The sequence below is a fragment of the Hetaerina americana genome, unplaced genomic scaffold (genome assembly GCF_022747635.1).
Source record: "Hetaerina americana unplaced genomic scaffold, ioHetAmer1.1.p SCAF_1, whole genome shotgun sequence".
Lineage (NCBI taxonomy): Eukaryota > Metazoa > Arthropoda > Insecta > Odonata > Calopterygidae > Hetaerina > Hetaerina americana.
The window spans coordinates 117,361,955-117,383,176 of NW_027286069.1; the positions used below are offsets into that span (position 1 = coordinate 117,361,955).

Genomic DNA, 21,222 nt, shown 5'->3' on the forward strand with positions numbered 1-21,222 from the left:
TTGGTGTATATTTTATAGAATTTCCTTTTGACGATTGATTAGTAATAGATTATCATAGATTGGGAAAATTTCAGCGTCAAATACACCAGTCTGGCCGGATGGAAGGGTAATATAATCAAAGTATCCTCGCTTCAAATTCCACATTTGAATTTTTTTCATAAGCTTTTATGTTTCGGGTAGTAGTAGCAGACGTAGTAGTTTTAAGGGGAGGCGACCAACAGCTAAGGTAATTTGGGCCATTAGGGATGGACTGGAAAGGATGAAGGGTGGAGAGAAACCCGGCGTCGCATTAGCCTACTTTTAACGAAAAGTGCCAAGGGGTCCACAGCTTGACGTCCTATCCGACGGATGGCGTACCCACTCAAAGTACACTCTGACGAATTAGGGATTGAGATACCACTGATAAATATTTTATTCATCCTGGGATTCGAATCCGGGTCTTCTGGGTAGGAAGCCAGTACGATAGCCGCCGCACCATTCGGTCCCAAGGGATCATGGCAAATCAATAGTGGCTCTAGGGCTAAGAGAGATGTTTATTAACAAAAAATAGATAATAATATCTCCCTTGTGACTGATTTAAAAATCCTAAACTTCAGAAAAATAAAATAAATTGGATTTAAGTTATATTCAGTAAATTTTCCCTCAGATAATGGCTCGTAATTAAAAGTTTTTGCATTTAAAAAAGCTTAAAGCTATCAGACTTGTCATGGAAATGGCCCTTGTTCAAAATAATATATTTGGGTACAAAAAAAGCAGGGTAAAAAGAAGGTTTACACTCCCACAGTAAAGATTTAATATTTCATGACCAGGGTTTCGATGCTGCGCATCATCTTCAAGGGATGATGATGTGAAGCATCGAAAACATGGTCGTGTGAAATATTTAATCTTTACTGTGGAAGCGTAAAGTTTCTTTATCTACCCTCATAATGAAGGAATTCCACAAAGTTAATCCTGAAACTGTTATGTTTAAAAACAAAAAAATTGTTTGACATAAAAATTACAAACTTCATTCTATACGGACCTTGATTAAAAATTTGTTACACGTTTTTCAGCTTAAATTACTTCACTTTGCTTTAAATGTGTTTGCAGCAGCCAGAGGAATTTCAACGCAGAGAAATGATAACAAGAATAACACGCATTAACTATTATTCCGTTATATGTTCATAAAAAATCGTACGAATACATTTTATAAAAGTTTATAGCGCAATTTTATTCCAATTTGACGTTCAATATGTGAATTATGCGTGCACAAAATCCCTAAAAGAAAGCCATCAGTTAATTTTAACATTTAGCCAAAATGTGAAGAGTAATCAGAACCCTGGAAATATTGTCATTTCTAATGTAAAAAATGAACGAAAGTTTGCTAATGAATATTTTTTAAATATATTCTAAGAGAAGAAGTTGATAAAATTGTTCCTCGTCAAAACATAAAAATAAAGTAAAACGGATTCATCCTTACAATATCACCCCCACGGGAAAGGTGGAAGATATCTCGTAAAATACCATGTTCTCATAATTAATTCATTGTGAGATATATTGAGATGCTGACCACCATTTTAATATCCTTACAGGACCCAATCAATTAGTTTGTGCAATTTAAAATTTTGAAGTGTTCAAAATTCACATCCAAACCATCGCACCACAGGCGTTTAACTGCATGAATACCCTGTAAAACCATATGCCTATTTTTACCGTAAATCAGTGGTGCGTACTTTTCATATTTGATCATATCAAATTATCCTGGCCATCTTAACACATTCTTCAGCGTAACCTATTTCCTCTGGTGGTTTCTCATTTATGTTGTCATTGTAAAACGGAAAGTTGGTTACACAATATACTATAACATATTTATTTTCTCCGAGATGTTTACTTCCTTAAACAATATTTAAAACTTCCTTATACCTTTAAAGTTAGTTAAAATCCATGCAGTTCAATGATTTCTATTTGATAAATTTTGTACATTTTTATGAAGAAAAAGTAACTTATTTTCCAAGCACCTTTAGCAAGGGCGTAGAAGACGAAAACGCCATGAAGAGGACCCTAAACAATTGCAGTTCATACCAAGAATATTTTAGTACGCCGGGAATATGTCAAGCTGATTGGAAACATAAACGTCAATCAAAAGTTAAACCTGATTTCATCAATGTATGTCACGATACTTCCAACAATTAGCATGAGAATTACAAATTAATGCTGATATTGATTCGTGCCACCTCTGGGAAATTCTTTTATCCCTTAACTCGACGATTATCAAAGGAGATGGATGAGAAAAGGAGGGAAATTTGTTCAAACCACACTCTTCGCAGAGGAGGGAGGTTCTAGGGTGGTAACCCCTTGCTGCTTTTCCTTGTCCTCGTACCCCATTCAAAATGAAAACTAGGCTTGATGCTATTTTAAAAGACTTTGACAAAACCTTTTCGTCCTCTCCCGGAAAGTATTCCACCATGCTTTTCGGGGAGACCTCCGTTTTCCTCATCTCCTCTCTAAAGTTAATGTCTCTCTCTCTTTTTTAAGCATTCATTCATATTAACTCTGTAAAGTAGTAATATCAAACAGGCGCCGAAATGGACTTTGGGCGACGTTTCAACGAAGAGTGAGTGAGTGCGTAAGGAGAAGAAGGGAAGCTGCGAGAAGTCTTGGCCTTTCCCTCTTGGTCTTGAGGGCCTCATACGGAAAGGAAAGTCAGGGCGGATTCGGTGAAAGGCAGAAGAAAACTCTTGGAATTCTGAAAGCAGTGAGCAGGTTTAATCTGAGGTTTGAAATTTAAGTGCGCTGGGATTAGTTGCAATATATTTTTCGGGGCTTTTGTTTTGGAAAAAGGGGATGAACGAACTATGAACCCCACCCTTGACTTTTTTCTGACTGTATCAGCTATTTTCCATTAGCGGACTTAAGGTCCATACGTACTTACTACCTTGATCAAAACGTTCCCGGAATAACCACCGTGTGGCGCTCCCATCGTTCCGATTTGAGTTCTGTTTTTTTTGTTAAATTGGTACATCTGTTGTTGATATTCCCATTAAATCTTAGTGTCATAACTTGACATTTGCAAAAGTTACGTAGCCAAGAGTACATCTATCTCTGTGTGTGTTGGCGATTTTTTACAATTTCAGAAATGGATTTAAATTTGCAACAACGAACTTGTATTAAATTTTGCGTAAAAAACGGATTTAGTGGCGCACGGACGTTGGAAATGTTGGAAAAGTGTTTCGGCAACGATTCTCTAAAAAAAACGGTCGTTTACCAGTGGCACGAGCGGTTCAGAAGTGGTCGTGAGTCAATCGAAGATGATGAACGCAGTGGCAGACCATCGACATCGAAAGTCGGTGAAAAAATTGATAAAGTAAAAGAAATGTTGGTCAATAACCGCAAATTAACCATCAGAGAAATAGCGGAGGACTTGAACATTGCCTATGGATCCGCCCAAGACATTGTGGTTAATGATTTTTTGGGTTTCCGTCGTGTAGCAGCAAAGTTGGTGCCAAAAGACCTCATTTTCATGCAAAAAAGAGACCGTGTTGACGTCGCAAAAGACATGATTTGCGAGGCTGAATCCGATCCCACATTCATCAAAAGGATCATTACTGGAGACGAGACGTGGGTTTATGAGTACGACACGCAATCCAGACATCAGGCAAGTGAATGGCGTTCACCAAATGAGCCGAGACCAAAAAAACCACGTCGTTTTCAGTCAAAAAAGAAGGCAATGCTGACGGTTTTCATGGATTACAACGGTGTAGTGCATCATGAATTTTTGCCAGAAGGCCAGACAGTAAACAAAGAGTATTATTTGGGCGTTATGAGACGTTTGCGTGAAGCAATTCGCCGAAAGAGACCAGAAATGTGGGCAGAAAACTCGTGGATTTTGCACCATGATAACGCACCGTCGCACAGTGCTATCATTATTCGTAATTTTTTGACGAAAAATGCAACAAATACCATCCAACAGCCACCGAATTCACCTGATTTGGCTCCCTGTGACTTCTTTCTGTTCAATCGAGTTAAAAAACCATTACGGGGAACGCGTTTTAGCAGCCGAGAGGAAGTAATGGAAAAATCGCAGGAAGCACTGATGGACATACCGAAAACCGACCGTAACTTTTGCAAATGTCAAGTTATGACACTAAGATTTAAAGGGAATATCAACAACAGATGTACCAATTTAACAAAAAAACAGAACTCAAATCGGAACGATGGGAGCGCCACACGGTGGTTATTCCGGGAACTTTTTGATCAAGGTAGTATATCGTTCATGTAGCTGAGTAAACTATTTTCATGGTTCTAAGTACTGTACATGTAGACGAAGGATCTATGATTGATTGAGCAGTCCTGATATTATTTCAGCGTCTAAGCGTTGTTACACGTGAACTTGTTTAAGAAGGGTATTTCTTCCTCCAACGTGCACCTTTAAACTCATTCCCTAATCTCCGTCTTTCTTTCTGCTCCCCTGTGTCAGATTGCCTCGGAGATATGTTTTTCAAGCTTCTGCCCAACTCTGTAAATGTTCACTTGACCTATGTGTCTGATCGCAGGCAGGCAGCAGTCGCATAAGTCGCTGTTGTTGCCGTAGATCGACTGTATTGTATTGGCTAGCTTGTGCATATGAATATGACGTGGGAACGGGAGACCCGTGGCCTTGGCGCCGACGGGCCCCGCCTCCACCCCGCTCTCTTCTCTCCCGCCAGAGGGTCGGCTGTGACCTCCGCATCGGGTCGACGCGTCGCGTGGACGAATGCGGCGTCTGCGGCGGGGACGGGTCCTCGTGCGCCCGACCACTCTACCACTGGGAAGAGACGCCGATGTCCCTCTGCTCCGTCACCTGCGGAGGCGGTGAGTGCCCCCCCCCCCCCCGAGCCCCTACCACACACTGTCCTTTTGGTTCATGGAGCTGCTTTGGCATCCAGCCTGGGAGTTGCATAAAAGTGGTGTATCCAACGATGCACGTATGTAAGAGGAGCAAGTTTCAAGGTTGGAAATAGATCGTATGAATAGGCTTCTCAGTGGAAGTATTTAAAGAAAACTTGCTTTGTCCAACCAAAAAGAAGGAAATTCATGACGGTGTGGGTAGACGTGAAGAAAATATTTATATTGGCTTTTGGCTATCTAAGAATTTGAGGAAAGTAAACTGAGCTAAAGGTTTAAAATAACGTGGAGCAAGCGGGTGGTTATTGAATCCCATAAAAGCAACATCAAAATAGAAGAGATTGCATAAGGTTGGATGGGGATTTGAGTCATTGGTTTGAAATTGAGCATGCATTTAGATAATTAATCATAATGTTAGCATGCCCGTGCAAATTTATCGGAGCACAAATACGTGAGAGAGGTAGATGAGTAAGTATGTAACAAATGGGAATGATTGGATATGTGAATGCACCCATGCACCCATCCTTGTTGGGGGTAGAAAAAGAAACTTTGCACTTATGCATAAAGATTTAATACTTCACACGACCATGGTTTCGATGCTGCACGTCATCATCAAAACCATGGTCTCGTGAAGTATTAAACTTTATGTGGAAGTGCAAAGTTTCTTTTACCACCCTCTAGATGAAGGAATTCCGTATAGTTAAGGCTGAAACTGTTATTCGCCCATTCTTCTTCACGCCGTTGATACAATAATATTGCTGTCTGAGGAGCCAAATGATTTATAGTCTTCTTTGGTGAAAGGTACTACAATTGAGGATACATACTCATAGTGTCCATCTCAAATATTTTCATTTACACTTTAAGTTCAACATTTAAAAAATAAACTATATTTATGCTGTATTGCTGTTGAAGTGTTATTCATGCGATCGTGATAGGAGTGTGCAGTGTCATTTGTTATTTTTTGCTAGTTGGTATCGTTTTCTTCCCCTCTTGACACCTTTCCTCTCTACTTAGTTTTTATTTTGTTCTCTAAAGTTTTCTTTCCTTTGTCATAAAAAATGCACTGCCCATAGAAATTCTCTTATCTTTAATATCCATATTATTTGATGTGCTTGTTTCCATTTTCTTTTAAGTTTCTGTGTTGTCAATTGTAAATGTCATAAAATTATAACCTTAACTGTCACCTTTATTTTCTATCTTCATTAGTATCCTGAATGAAGCCATGTCTACATACATGAATCATTTATATATGCACTTGTTGTGAGAGTTCACCTCTTGCTGCTTTTTAAATCAATTTTTCTATCAAATTCACTGCTTTCCTATGGTCTAATTTCCAAGTCTGTATGCCCCAACTATAGTCCCACATCTCCCTTCACTTGATATTTCTTTCTATTACCATGTTAATTTCTACCAATTTTTTTCTAAAGGACTAATCTTATTATTTCCTGTCACTGGCCACATCAGCTCTGAACCCCGATGATTTTTTGTCTGCAATTATATGTAATTGCAAGTAAATATGTCGGCTGTTCTTTTTTTTTACCAATATAGATTCTAGCATTCACCTCTATTATTTAAAAGATCCAAGCAATGCAATAGGTTCTATTCTCTTGCTGATTATCTCAACAATATTCCTGATTATTGAGCCAATACTTCTAGTTTGTAGCAATGCTCCAAGTCTAATTTATATTTATATTCCGTGGTTTTAATGCATGTGTGTATATGTTTCATTTGCTATTTTCAATGCAATCAGCACCATAGTTTGTACCCCAATTGAGCCTGTATGAATTGTATTCCATTTTGGCATGTCTTATATCATGAACATACTTCATCCACCTGGTATTTTTGTAATATTATCATTGGGCAAATAAAATTTATTATTATTATTCATGTTTTAAATGTCCTGTAATTATTGCTTGAAAAGTCTCCTTTGTTTTTCTTCCTCAGTTAGCACATGACTATGTATCCATGATCCCTCTTTTCTATTCTCACTTGGTATGTCTTGCTTTGCGTGCCATATCCCTCCTTTAATGACTGTTGCTCTTTTTTTCCTCTTCTTTGAATACTGATTTGGTTGTGGTCCATCTTTTGTGATCAGAATCATAGTCTCTGCTGTTCTTTCATTCACCCCAGTGGGCCTGGTCCTAAACCTGATGTTATCTCCACATCTTTTTCAAGTAATAATCAATATTTTTTGCATCAATATGTTTCATCGTTGCCCCCTCTAATGAATTCCAGGGTGTCACTGAAATTTCGGGCAGTGCCTTTTATCTTGAAAAGATATCCCTGCATGCTTCAAGAATTTCATTTCAACTTTTACAAAAGTATTTCAGTGCTACAAGTTCTATTCCAATGCATTGTTTTTTTGCAATAATAAAAGCAGGATTGTCATTATATTATTATTATTATGCCACATATTATCATACTAACCTATAAATCAATAGTTGTCTCTGTGACATGTATATCAACCTTGATTTAATTTTTCTGTTCAAGGATACAAGATGTCAAGACCAGTTTGTCGCAACCGTGTGTCTGGTAAGGAGTCAGATGAACAGCTGTGCAATGCAGCTCAGAGACCAGCACCTAAGATAGTGGAATGCAATACCCAACGATGTCCTGCAAAGTGAGTTCTTGGCAGAAGGGCCTTCCTCTGATTATTTTATTTTTTTAAATTTTTATATGAGGCATCTTAACAGTTGCCCTTATAATCCTTGAATGAATGTTCAGTGTTTAGAGAACTACTATGCTTGAATATTATTTTTGTTGAAGCTTGTTTTGGGCCATTTGGATGAATCAAATGCAATTTTCTACAATGAAAAATTCAATTTTAGAAAAATTACTATATTAAAGGAGTTTGTAATTTTCCACAGACTTTATTTTAAGATACAATGTGTTTCGCCATCTTGCAGCATCATCAGGTACGAATTTCATTCAACTGCAGCAGTTGAATAAACACCCTAAATAAGGTCTGAGGAAAATTACTGAAGCCTTTAATATGGACGTTACACGTTTCCACAAAGTGAAGCCTTAAGGGGTCAAGTATATTATAGAAAAATTAATTTAATTTATCCAATGACTGATATATTTTAATGCCACTTAATACAACTGGACCATTACGAAGTTGAAGTCCATTTTGTTTGAAAAATGTTCAGAAGCAGAGTTATCCTAAAAAATAATGATGCATTTTCTCTGCATGCTGACAATATTAGGTATAAAATATTTCCTACAGTTCAATTGGTTCTGAAACTTTTTATTTAGAATATGAGTCATCTTATTCCTAATGATAATATTCAATGTAAAAACTGATAACTCATTATTTTTCAAATCCAAAATAGGTTCAATTAAATTTTTATTTAGTGATTTACACTTTTACGTTAGGTACCAGAGATAATGTAAAATTTCCATAACCAGCATTTCAATGAGTAAGCATTGACATTGGATGGTGTAAAACCAAAAAAATAACTTCCTTTTATATCTTAGGGGAGGATTAGGAAGAGGAAGATCAAGAGAAGTAGGAGGATATGTGAAGGGCATTTAGGTAGTTGATCTCTTTCTTGACGGATGAAAGCATTGAGAATTGTGTGAGAAATATACAGTGATGGATAAGGGTAACTTAATCATCACAGCTTCTTTTTAAATGTCTAGCTGTTCTGAAGGAGTGAACTCTCATCAATTATTCATAAATTTATGATAAATTCACTTAAAAATCACTTAATGATGAGAGGATAAAAGATATTTATTGGAGTTATTCTTATTGTCAACAACAAAATCGAAGCTCAGTAAATTAAAAAATATGCATATATATATATATATATATATATATATATATATATATATATATATATATATATATATATGTATGTATATGTATATATATATATATATATATATATAAATTATTGTGAAACCCCCTTATTTGATACGTTTGGGAACACTGAGGGAAAATTTGTAAATAAAGGGTAACCATAATATACTGGGAGTGAAAGCAAAATCACGACCAGATGTCTCATAACTTCATTTAATTTCCCTGGGAAATGATGGGCCAATGAATTTTGACAGAAATAAACAAATACAAATTAACATAGCTACCATAAAAACTGCAATTAATACCAGAAATGTATTATACACACATATATATATATATATATATATATATATATATATATATATATATATATATATATATATAATAAACAATGTTATATTGAATTTTTGAATGGTCTATTCAGTCAATTAATAAAATACAAGGAAATAATCGAACACTATGTTTCCATAGGAAATAATCAGTCCAGATGATGCCACAGTGTAGTGAAACTAGTTGACAACAATCACTTCTTTACTGTGGAGATACCAAGTTTTTGATTCTTTAGTTGTGTTTTACAAATGAATTTCCACAAAATATCAGCCTCAACTACCTCTCAGATTAGCCATTTAATATTTTGAAGTAATCAGTGGCCAGTCTTACTTAAACATGGGAATGTCCAAATCAGTAAACCAGAACCAGGAGCTCATGAGTACTGGTATAAAAGCCCTTAGAAGAAGTCATGAAAAATACTTAAATGAACTCTGATGACTCTATAATTTGTCTTTAGTAAGACTCAGTGGGTGTCCTCTGTATATTGCAAATACACATTACAGATTCAGCCTTTTTCAACATATTTTTTAAACTACTTGAATAACTATTAATACAATCCTTCTTTTAAAAAATATTCAATTTCACCTCTACCTTCCAGGTGGTCTGTGGATGAGTGGGGACCTTGCTCTGTAAGTTGCGGTGGGGGATCCAGGTTTCGACAAATTCACTGTGCTGAAGAGGGCAATGGAACTAGAGTGAATGTGAGTGCAATCCTCTTTAAAGTCCTGATTTAACAATATATTCCTTGAGTGTACCAACATCCGGTGTCCGAATGTGATCTTGCCTAGATTAATTAAAAAAATTGTTTGACTCTATAGTACTGACTCTATAGTCCTGACAATAGAAAAGGTATAACCTTGGCATACATGAAACCAAGGAGACATGATATCTTAGGGAATAGAACACACAGCTGCTAACTTAATAGCCAAGTGTTGATTCCCAGTGACTTTGGACATGCCCAGTTTCACCCCACCTCTTTGCCTTTTTCGGTACCAGATACACCAGGGAAACTGTAGACAACAGCAAAATAAACTGGCCGCCATAACCTGAATGTGTGAATATGACATGCTGTATAAAGATTACATCTCTCTACGATCACCTATCAAACATACCTTTAGGTTGATTGCTGTGGTTTGTAGTTGTTTTATGAAATCACTTGCATGGTGTAATCTCAGTTTTATCTACCTTGGTTTATCTAGTTAATTAAAGTAACTGCATTTTTATCTCAAAGGCTGAATCATGATGCATGCAATAATTGTCTCCAATTCCAAACCAAGGGGAAAGAATTAATTCAATACCAGAAGGACCAATGAGACTCTTTTCAGTTTAAAATAACAAGAGATTATCCATTTTCTCTCATAATTAGATTTGGGGACTTAAGCTGTCAATCAATATTTATCAATATAAAAATACCAATCCTCTCACTCAAATATTTTACCTTTTTACTCAATCCACTTGGAGTATAGCTGAGTATATAGGTAACACACTATATAAAGCTGCAACACCTGGAAAATAAACCAGAAGAAAAGAAAAGCTGGAGGCACTCTAAATGTTGTGCTTAAGAAAAAAATTAATAATAGATTTAATTTGTAACATTAGCACAGAAGAGCATCTTATGGAATCAGAGAAGAAAGGCAGACTTGGAAATATGATCAATGAAGAGGCAAACTTATTTTCACCATTATATGCTATGAGAGAGCCGTAAATATTATATGAGAAGGAGACGTTGGGAGGAAAATATGCAGGTGAAGACCAAAACTTCAATGCATGCAGCAAACAAGACCTGTAATTCCATTTCTCTAATTTTTTAAGTCAGAATTGTATTATTGAGAGATGAAATATTCAGCTTCACTTCATGGAAGTTTTCATCATCATCAGTATTTCAATCCTGGGATTGGTTTACTGCAGCTACTACGCTCTACTCTATTTGAATGCAAGGCTGCATATTCTAGGTGAAATAATGTGGTGGTTTCCCATCGCCTTCCACACGGCAGTACTGCGGCCGTGAACTTCACTCTCACCTGCAGCTGTGACAACTAATGCCAGGCCAACTTACTCTAGGCTAGTGCCTAATGGTGAAACTGCTGCCTTTCTTTTTAGTAGGAGTCTATTTTTCTCGTTGCCTTGTTCTGAAATACCATTATTGTATTTTTCTGTTAATGCGTCGTTGCCTCATTCTGGTCAAACATTAACAAACTTTTTATAAGCTGAAAAATTTTTACTGATCACGGGCATTGAACCATCAACCTTCAGCTCCACAGACAAAAGCGATGCTTCCATTTGGCCCCCACCTCCATCTTTAAATATGAAAGTTGTGTTTATCCATATTTTAAATGGCATCCTTTTCCATGGATTTTATGATGCATTTCATCATGATGTGGAATTGAAATGTATCACAAATTCTTTGGGAAAGAATCTCTCTCTTCCATTAAAAATATGGGGTTGTGCAAAGGTTACTGTGTTGAATACCATCTTAAAATCTATGAAGAAAACAAATACATCCTGGTTATATTTTATACTTCCTTCTATTAGTGGCCCCAATACTATAATGGTATCACATGTATCCATTCTCTTTCTAAATACAAACTCACCTAAGTACTGATTTGGTCTCTTCTCTAATCTATTGTTGATGATCCTAAGTAAAACCTTTGCCACCAATGTGAAATCAAACATATAATCCTCACATGCTGCAGCTTATCCTACTCTTTTTTTAGATTGGTATGTAATTATTATTGAAATAACAATCATTAAAAGTGTAAGAAAATGCCTGTAATAAATGCATTGGGAAATAAACACAGCATATAAGTTTGACAGTTTGTTTTGCCTCATACATAAAATACGTAAAATATAACAATTTAATTCTTGAGTCATTTTAAAATTTAAGAACTCTATTAGGTAATATTACCAACCATTACCATTACCATTTAATGTTATACTTACTATAGCATGTAACTTGCATTCAAAGGTACCAGAGCATCTTTGTCGAGGGCACAAACCAAGATTTCAGGAGCCTTGCAACTTCCAAGATTGCCCAAGATGGTATGCAGGTGATTGGACTGGGGTAAGGATCTCCAAAATATTGCTAAGATATATATTTATTTCATTCCACTTGATATTAATAAATAAATAGCTGATTTAATATTCCTTCAATTTGAACAGCCATACATCTATCTTTTTTTGGATAAAATACATTGAATAAATATTACATGTCAGATATATAAAATTCCATTTATGTCTGCATAATTATTTTCTTAGTTATTTCTGAAATAAAGGGAATTTTCCATTGTTATAACAATATGGCGTACATATTTCTCAGGAATCTTTTTCGAGAAAGAGGGTGTGCATCTTTTGATAGTTCAGGTTCCTCAGTTGTCTCTCTTCTCAGAAGGCATTCAGGTAGATGTGTAATTCTTCTGAACCCTACCTTTCCACCCAAGGAATTTTTTATACAAAGGGGTGAACTTAACTGATATTAGGGGTAATCATATGCACTGGCAAAATTGTCAATACCATGATAACATTCTTGCTCAAGACATGATTCACTTAAGTTCAGGGCTCGCAAAGGACATACACAGACAAAACTGCTACTAGGAAATTAATGTCCATAGGTATAGTTAGAGTATTGAGCGAGTTCCATTGCAAATGAAATTGCTGGAAGAAAGAATTGTAAAAGCCTTAATGATACGAGATAGTTTAGGGATGAATGGGACAAGAATTGGGGAAAACTTTACTGTAGATTCAAGGCTAGACTGCAGTAGGAAGTAGTGATCATGAATTATAGACTGCATCAAACAAATTCAAAAACATAAAACACAGTTAGTGAAGAAATATGAACAGAATTTTGGAAAAAAATGATGAATTTGAAATGCATGCATTTGGCTTCTGAGGTTGTCAGAAGGAGAGGTATTTTTCCATATGCTGAGCATATGTATTGTAATTGTAAACGTGTTTAGCTAATGGTCACTAGCTAGTTTAGGAGTACTTTGACCACCGGAAGAGAGGGTATTTTAGCGTTTACCACATGGCAATGGTCCTCCCTTGGAGAAGATGCACTTATTCATCCAAAGTTGCATTTCATACTTAATTGTTATCTGAGGGCAAAATAGAAATATATTGAAAGGCTCTTTCTTTACTCTCAGTTCTATTTAATTTTGATATGCTAAAATTGTGGTATATTAGTATTAAGTGCAGCTCAAGGGTATTTTTTTTTATATGTGGTAAGGCCTATTTTAGTGAGATTAAATCCCAACAATCATGCAATTTGCAAAGAGGGAAATACTCTTGGATTCTCCTCTGCAGAACCATGTAAAAACAAGGGAATCACTGAAAATTGATTACGAGAAAAACAAAATGTGCACTTTTCCACAGATTTATTTGTAACATACAACACATTCAATTGAACCATCTTCAGGTACAAAAAAAGATTCAAATTGTGATATGTCATATTTATACCTGTTTGAGGATGTGGCGGGGGAGGGAAGAAAAGAGTGAGGAGTAAGGTACGCATGGACATAGAGGGGAAATATGGAAAACCCAAAGAAACAAGGAAACTAAAGAAATGGAGAGGTAAAAAGCAGAGCAGCTGTGGCCATTATTTGAGAGGATGGTGGCAGGTAGCAGCTTGTGTCATGGCAGTAGGGAGGAGGGAAGAATAAAGAAGGGTTAAGCGGGAAGGAGACATGGAGGGGATAGAGGCAGGTTGAGGGATGAGGTATAAGTGATTCTAAGAACAGACATTATCAGGGAAGGGTTGTTTGACACATGCTGAGAGTGGAGGGTGGTTAGATGGGAAATGCTTGAAGGGGTGGAAGGAGAGAGATACACTGTTTGCTGTGGAAATGAGATTCTGAGGATAGGAGAGTGGTTTATAAAAATATTGTCGTTTAAAAGAACATTCATGTTTAATCAGCATTGATTAATTCATTAATTGATTAGCCTAGTATGCTCTTAGAGGCATCTGCTGAATGTATGCAAGGGCATGAGTTGAAAGAAAAAACTTCATCACAGTTTTTGGTTGACCATTTAATTAAGTAACATTTTTTAATGCCATTACAGTCAGTATCTTCTCAGCTTGATGTTGCCATGTAGATAATGCAATTAAAATTGAATGGGAGAAAACTTAATAAATTAAAAACAACACCTATTATGAGTTCATGTCAAGCATTGAAAAGAAATGATAAATAATTTTTCATCCTTTCCTAATTGCATGATATAATTTAGGGCTTGACAATATTCTCCCTCTACTTCCATTTGTAGAGCTATCTTTCTGATTTCAAATCTCAAAAGCCTTACGTAAAATATAGTAGGAGTCAAAATTTTATTTTCTTGTAGTAGATGGATAAATTAGTTAATTAAAGACCTGCAAAATCTCAAATAACATATTACAAGGTTATGTATTACATTAATTAGGTCATTGTGGGTATAGCAAATAATTTTTTTAATTGTGTCTATATGGTGTGTACAAATGAAATGTGGATACCCCGTTTCACTGAAGAACTAGTACTTACAATTAAGGTGATAAATTATTTTTCTAATTATTTCTCAGTGCTCTGTATCATGTGGGGGAGGCTTACAGACCCGTGGAGTGATCTGTAAGGATGCACGGGGGCAGCAATCAAACCTTTGTGAGGATTCAACAAAACCAGTTGCCACCCAGCCATGTAGAACCGGCATTCCATGCCCAACTCACAGGCATCGTTATGGTTTTGGCAGCTTAGGTGTTCCTAGGCCAGGTAAGCCTAATAGGTCATTGCCTTATTTAAGTGAATGCCCATTCGTTTAACTTAATTAACTGACTACAAAGTTCTGGTGATGCAAATGTTTGAAAAAAAGGATGTAGTTTTATAACTGCACTGATAAAATTATGTGTGTTGATTTTGTGGTTAAATTCAGTAAATGAAAACCAGCTGTTTTAAGATTAACGCCTGTTATAGTTGGCACTCATTTTCATATTTTTTTAATATACATTCATGGAAGAAAGTGTTTTCTTTCTGAGCATAGCACAAAAAATTGAATTACCACAGTAATTTTCCAGTTGTAATAAACACCCATTATAAGGCACACTTGTGTTTCAATGAGTAAGGTGTGAAAAATGCAATCATGTATATCACCGTGTATAATATGAGTTGGAATACAATGAGCAGCACTCCTTACTCCCTTCTCTTTGTTAACTCAAGTGTGCCCTGGGGGGGGGCTTTTCCCTATATTGCAGAAGGTGTTAATAGTTAATGCTCAGTGAAGATTGTCATAATGTGTTCTAAATAATAATAGCCAGCACTTGAATGCAATTCAGATATGCACTTCCAGTTTGCACTTTACACACACTTTATACTAAATTTGTTTTACTCATAATTTTCATGTGTAATGTACACTCAGTATAGGATGAACCTGTTCGAAGATGGGCAAATGGCAAAACTTTTCTTATCCCAATGTGTTATGTGGACCTTGGTTTATGTGGATGATATAATAAGAGATTATCACATTTTATTGGGAGATGATTGCATTACATTGGGTGGGGCATGTTGGTAAATGATCACCATCGCTCTCTGCACCAGAGATTAAATGCCACTGACATTTCCTCTTACGCATACTCAACTCCTCTGTGGTGATAATATGATTATAATCATAATAGTTGAAACTAATGTTCTGACTTTGTTTAGGCTGGTAGTCTGTGGAAGAGAGTTCCTCTCCACCTTACGTGCGAGGTCAGATTTTGTGATAATTTTGTGTGCAGAAGGGTGGACCTCTAAAATTTAAGTTCAAAACCATTTGTTCCTGCACCATCGATAACCTCTCCTCTTGCACTTACATTCCTTACTTTCTTGTCATGGCATCCATTCTCACACTTAGCAGAGGGCTCTTCCCCACCATACTTCCAGTCCACCTTGTGGTATTCTTTTATTAGCTACATAATGTATAGTGTGACAGCCAGGTTTGTAGGTGTCATACGTTAGAACTTAATGAACTTAATGACATCAAATACCATGCAATAAGGATATACTGAATGAATATCATGCTCATCTTCTCATTCCAGGGGTATGACAATCCATTCCAAGTGTTTGATGTTAGCTGAAATTGACTTAAAGATCACATAGATTAAAATGGAATAAATGGCTTTATGCTATTAATTCCATTTTATGGCTTTATTGACAGCTTCTAATATTCAAAAGAAGTTCGACCAATTGCTTATTAGCTGTGGATTAAAGCATATTGGGATGCAGAATATCTATCCAGTATTTATTGAAGCATTCTTAAATGTTACCTCATAAATACCACAAATGGCAATGAGTATTAGGAATGATGAATGTGATGTCTATAATGAAGAAGATTAAGACTATGTTGTCGGAAATACATTACACAAAACTTAAGAATATGAAATCTATATCTCTGATGGACATTTATAGTAATTAAATAACGGTGACTTTTAAATTGAATGGTTTAGTGATTAAGAGAGTTTAAATTATATCATTTTTACTATTTTTCAACAAATTTAATTAAAATATAAGATATTAATTACCTATATTTTATGAAAAATATTATCGGCAAAGAAAAGAATTACATAGATTGCATTGCACTTTAGATGTATCTATAATAAGTGTATTAGTTTTTGGATGAAGTTATGCTGCAAAATGTGTATTTTAGGTACATATGGAAATCCATGGTTTGAAAAAATAAAACTGAAACCATCCTCCTAAGTTTAGCATGGTAGCATTAAGTAATTCCATTTTTTGTCTCCAGTGTTTTTTATCATACCCTTATGCTGATCATTTCCAATTATAGTACAGTTGCCTTGAATTTGCAGTCTATCGATTGGTTGTCAACTGACAATGCCTTGACTCTTGCAGGCCATGGGGGAGAAGAAGAAAATGAGGGAGAGGCTTCTTACTTTTCTGGTGTTGGCCTGTCATCTCTCCCTCTCGTTCAGCAGCCGTATGGAATACCTCATTCACAGTCACAACCTCCCCCTCAACCACCTGCAATTGCAGAGCGACTTGTTGGGGAACAGGTTGTGCCATCTGAGTCCACGTAAGTGCTGGGAGAGATGCTAGAGATGTCCATGACTGAGTTCAGGTCAAAGTTCATCTAACAGTTTCCAAAAAATGAGAATAGAAGAAGTAGAAAGTATGTGCTCTCTTTGATTGAGTTCATTGAGATGGTCTACATGCATACGAAGGCTTCAAAGGTTTAAATAATTCATCCTTACTATGGCTTACCTATGTAGATAAACCTCTAAGTATGGGTTGAAATGCGTTCCTAGCATCAAAAATTAGTAAAAATTTCAATAAGTTTAAATAGTTGAGCTTGACATTTATTTCAACTTTCAAAACTCTTAATTTAATTACACTGGATTTTCTCGGTGTTTTTATTAAATTCAACTCTTTTTGAAAGAAAGAAATTGGCAGTCCTTGGGATACATCATCTTGAGATGCAACCTTTTGTCATACACAATTATAAAATGGATGGGAAAATTTTAGGAGTTCCATTAATGCGTTCAGTTGTCGTGATATTTTGGGTTAAGTGTCAATGGATGCCTTTCATAAAGTATCTTGTGTGCAGAGGAAGTGCTTCTCAGATGTATCTCTGGGACTATCTTTATACTGCATGCTACTATGGGCTCAAAAACTAATATTTTCCATTCAAACTGATGAATGACTTAAGGGATGTTTAGCATTTCCAGTTCTCTAATCTGCTCAGTACTCTTGAAACATGAATTAATAATGCTAAAATTACTCATAACTCAAACCAACATTTAAACTACATTTTTTTTAAACAGAATTCAGAGTAAAAGGCCATTACAAGTTCTATTACAGTATGCATTCTAATTAACCAGATTTGACAGGAGAGGTGGGATTAAAAGTCAAATTTTAATATTTGCTTGCAATTGATACATAGAGAATGAGGTTAATGATTCTCCCTTGTGGTTGTATTTATATGGCATTCAGCCAAATAGTCACACATCTTTTTCAGGCTCTTTTGCCAAAATATACACATTAAACATTAGTGTGTATTTATTTCAGCTGCGTGGCATTTTAAAGATTGTGGTGGTATTAACTGATCAGCATTCTTTCTTCTTAAAAGAGAATTTAGTATCGTAATTAATTCTGTTGGCATCTCAAAACAATAATTTTGTTCTTTAAGTTGTAAAGTTTATGAATTGTTTGGTAAGTACAAGACATGAGCTTATCTCTATTCAAAGCCTGAAAATGGTCATGTGTGTGGTTCAAAATTCAATCCTTGAATAAGGCATAGTTAGTATTTTAAGTTTTTGAGTTAATTGACTGTGAAGTGACCCATAAGCAAGTTGCTGAAGTAAACTTTAAGTTGTGCATTGTAGCTCTTCAAATTCACCTTTTAGGATATCACATGGATTTAATTTCAACCTTATCCCTGCAATTTATTTTGATTACCTGGCAACAAAGGCTTATTATGTTTTATTTACTTTTTTCCTTATGATTTTATGATTTTCAATTCAATCACAATTCTTCCTCCACTGTGGCTTCACAGTAATGTGTATAACTATCGGTCTCCACCGAATCTCTTCTAGCACAACCTTAACCTGAAGGCCTTCCGTTGTGGTTTTTCAGCAATTTCAAAGTGTTCTTTGCGTGCGGCTGGTTGTACTTGAGGTACAGTATGCTCCGTCCTAATTTGGACAGCACACCTAATACTTTAACTTCTACCACATTTTACCACCATGTTCCTCTAGGGTGCACCAACGGCACTGACACGCAAGACCATAGCTTGCTACCACAACACCACCACCAGCAAACAAGCACCATCACTAGCACCAGCTTCATGGAGCACTGGCAGCAATTAGGCAGCACTCCAACCATTCTCTTATATATCACCTCAGTCACTCTTGCTTCTCTGGAATGCTAGCTTCAATCAAATAAACCCAACCAAGCAATTAGAGCAAGCCATTCGCATGAGTTTATTAAGACACTTGGAAACATTCCTCATTTAGAAATCTTTTCTTTGTTCAAGAAGTGCCATAAAATTTTTCTGTGATTAAATGTCAATGTGTATCAGTGGGATCCTTTAAAAAGCAACCAAGTTAAGAGGCATGCTGATTAATAGGATTTGAAGTGAACACTCATGTTACTTGTGGAAGAGTCAATTATAGAAGTTTAGGTATCCACTCAAAATATTATGGCTGATATCTTATATCTTGCTTCAAGATGGTATCTTTCTTGAGGAGCAATTCATAGGTGTCGTGCTTGCTTAGTGTCATCCTCTTCATCATAGGTTTTCATCATCAACTGTGCCATTAGCTGTACCTTTTCTTGAAACATTTCTAAGCTGTCCCTTCACCATGAGATCACACTTGTGAAAACTGCATTTCTCTATGCCAAAGCCTCTCTAGATGTACCTACCAAAAACCATTTCTTCTCATCCCTGCTACTGTTATTGAAATCCTTTCATTGTTCACAACTTAAGAATTGATGTTTATTGGCAGAAAACACATCAGTGCTTGAACATTAAGCAATCGCAGCTGCATGAAGCATGTGTTTACGCGACATGGGCTAAGCAATAATCACATGCCTTTTTCCAGAAATCTCACTTCCTACTTTCCAAAATCATTTCTTTCTTAATTACTATGTATTGAAATACCACTTCTTTGAAGGTTACATGTTCTTTCATTTAATAACTTCTGTATTATTGAAATGTTATGCTTAATTTTTTTTCATTTTTTTACATCCTAGTAAATGGAATAATTTCTATTTACTGTAATGAGCAAATATATAGCAGTTTTGGCACTGCATGTTTCATAAAAAAATGTGTATCTATATTCGTGAAATAAATGATTATTTAGAATCAGTAAGTGAAATGGGTCAGTAATTTAATATTTCTTGAGTGATTATGTTTATTTAAATAATTAAATATATCAATTTTAGTTTTTTTTATATTATATGATAATTGTAATTTGTAAAATTGTGAAACATATATTGTTACATAATGTCTGCATCCTTTTTAGCAATGAAAGATTTGTTTGGTGTTAAAAGTTGATACACTGGCACTAAAAATATGCATTTCACCAGTTTCAACATTCAATTGAAGTTTTACTGACACTCAGTAACAAAGAAATGGTGAAGTTTAAACTTGTATTTGGATGCAGAATTGAGAAATTTATTAATAAGTGTCACCATTCTGGTGTGTTTGTTGAGATTATTTTGTTTTTTTATAAAGTGTCGTATGAATACTAGGAAAAACTTAGTCAGGAATCATTTTCATTTGTTCAATAATGCACAACACATGGCCATAAATTGGTATAATCTGGGACAGCAATGTTTGCTATAAGGGTGCGTAGAAACATTTTTGAATATCTCCATTTTGATGGATGCCTTTGAAATACATGCAAAGAAGTTATCAATTGCAACTATAGGTTACTATTCTGGATGAGAATGTAAACTTCCAATGTATCATAATGGCGTCTTGAGCTGCTATTTTTTTATTATTCCCACTAGGTGATTGCCATTCTGAATGAAGATATATGGAATTGGTGTTTAATAACATATCCCTGCTACAGTATACAGGGTCGCACCCAAAAGTGGTAGGACTGATTTTTTTACAAGAATTTTATTGACGATATACTTACATCAACTTAATAATCTTCAAAGTATGCTCCTTGAGCTGCTACACACTTAGTACAACGTTGCTCTCACTCCCTGTTCGCCCGCTGGAAATTTTCTTTGGGGATGCCCTTGTCGAAGCCTCTTGAATGGCCTTTATTGAGTCAAAACGTCGTCCCTTGAGCTGTCTTTTCATCAGGGGGAAGAAGAAGAAGTCCGGTGGTGCCAGATCGGGAGAATAGGGCGGGTGCGGCAATGTGGCAACACCGCATTTGGCCAGGAACGTGCCATGGCAGAATTTTCGGCACCATCTTGGCGCACACCTTGCGCATGGCCAAATCCTGTGAAATTATGCATTGGACGTTGGATGCAGACAGACCCAACTGGTCTGCAATTTCTTCACTGGTTAAGCGTCGGTCTGTGTTCAGCAGTGTCCTCACTCTGTCCACATTCGTGTCGGTTCTTGCCGTCAGCGGCCTTCCGGAGGGATGGTCGTCTTCAACGAGCTCCCTACCCTCTTTAAACAACTTGTGCCACTCAAACACTGTGGAACGGCTTAAGACAGTGTCCCCATAAGCATACTTGATCATATCGAGGGTCTCAGTTGCCGTCTTCCCGAGTTTCGCATAAAACTTCACAGAATAACGTTGCTCTAAA

General features: G+C 36.0%; 1 protein-coding gene across 8 annotated transcripts in view; it reads left to right on the top strand.

The window, feature by feature from the left end:
* Positions 1-21,222, top strand: part of LOC139695924 (protein madd-4-like) — a 108,130-nt gene that overhangs the window by 18,755 nt on the left and 68,153 nt on the right. For all 8 annotated transcript variants that reach the window (XM_071594598.1, XM_071594603.1, XM_071594608.1 and 5 more), the window contains exons 3-8: positions 4,686-4,830; positions 7,354-7,483; positions 9,594-9,696; positions 11,961-12,056; positions 14,541-14,727; positions 16,840-17,020. In XM_071594598.1, coding sequence (XP_071450699.1) covers positions 4,686-4,830; positions 7,354-7,483; positions 9,594-9,696; positions 11,961-12,056; positions 14,541-14,727; positions 16,840-17,020 — 842 coding nt within the window. The remainder of the gene's footprint in view (positions 1-4,685; positions 4,831-7,353; positions 7,484-9,593; positions 9,697-11,960; positions 12,057-14,540; positions 14,728-16,839; positions 17,021-21,222) is intronic.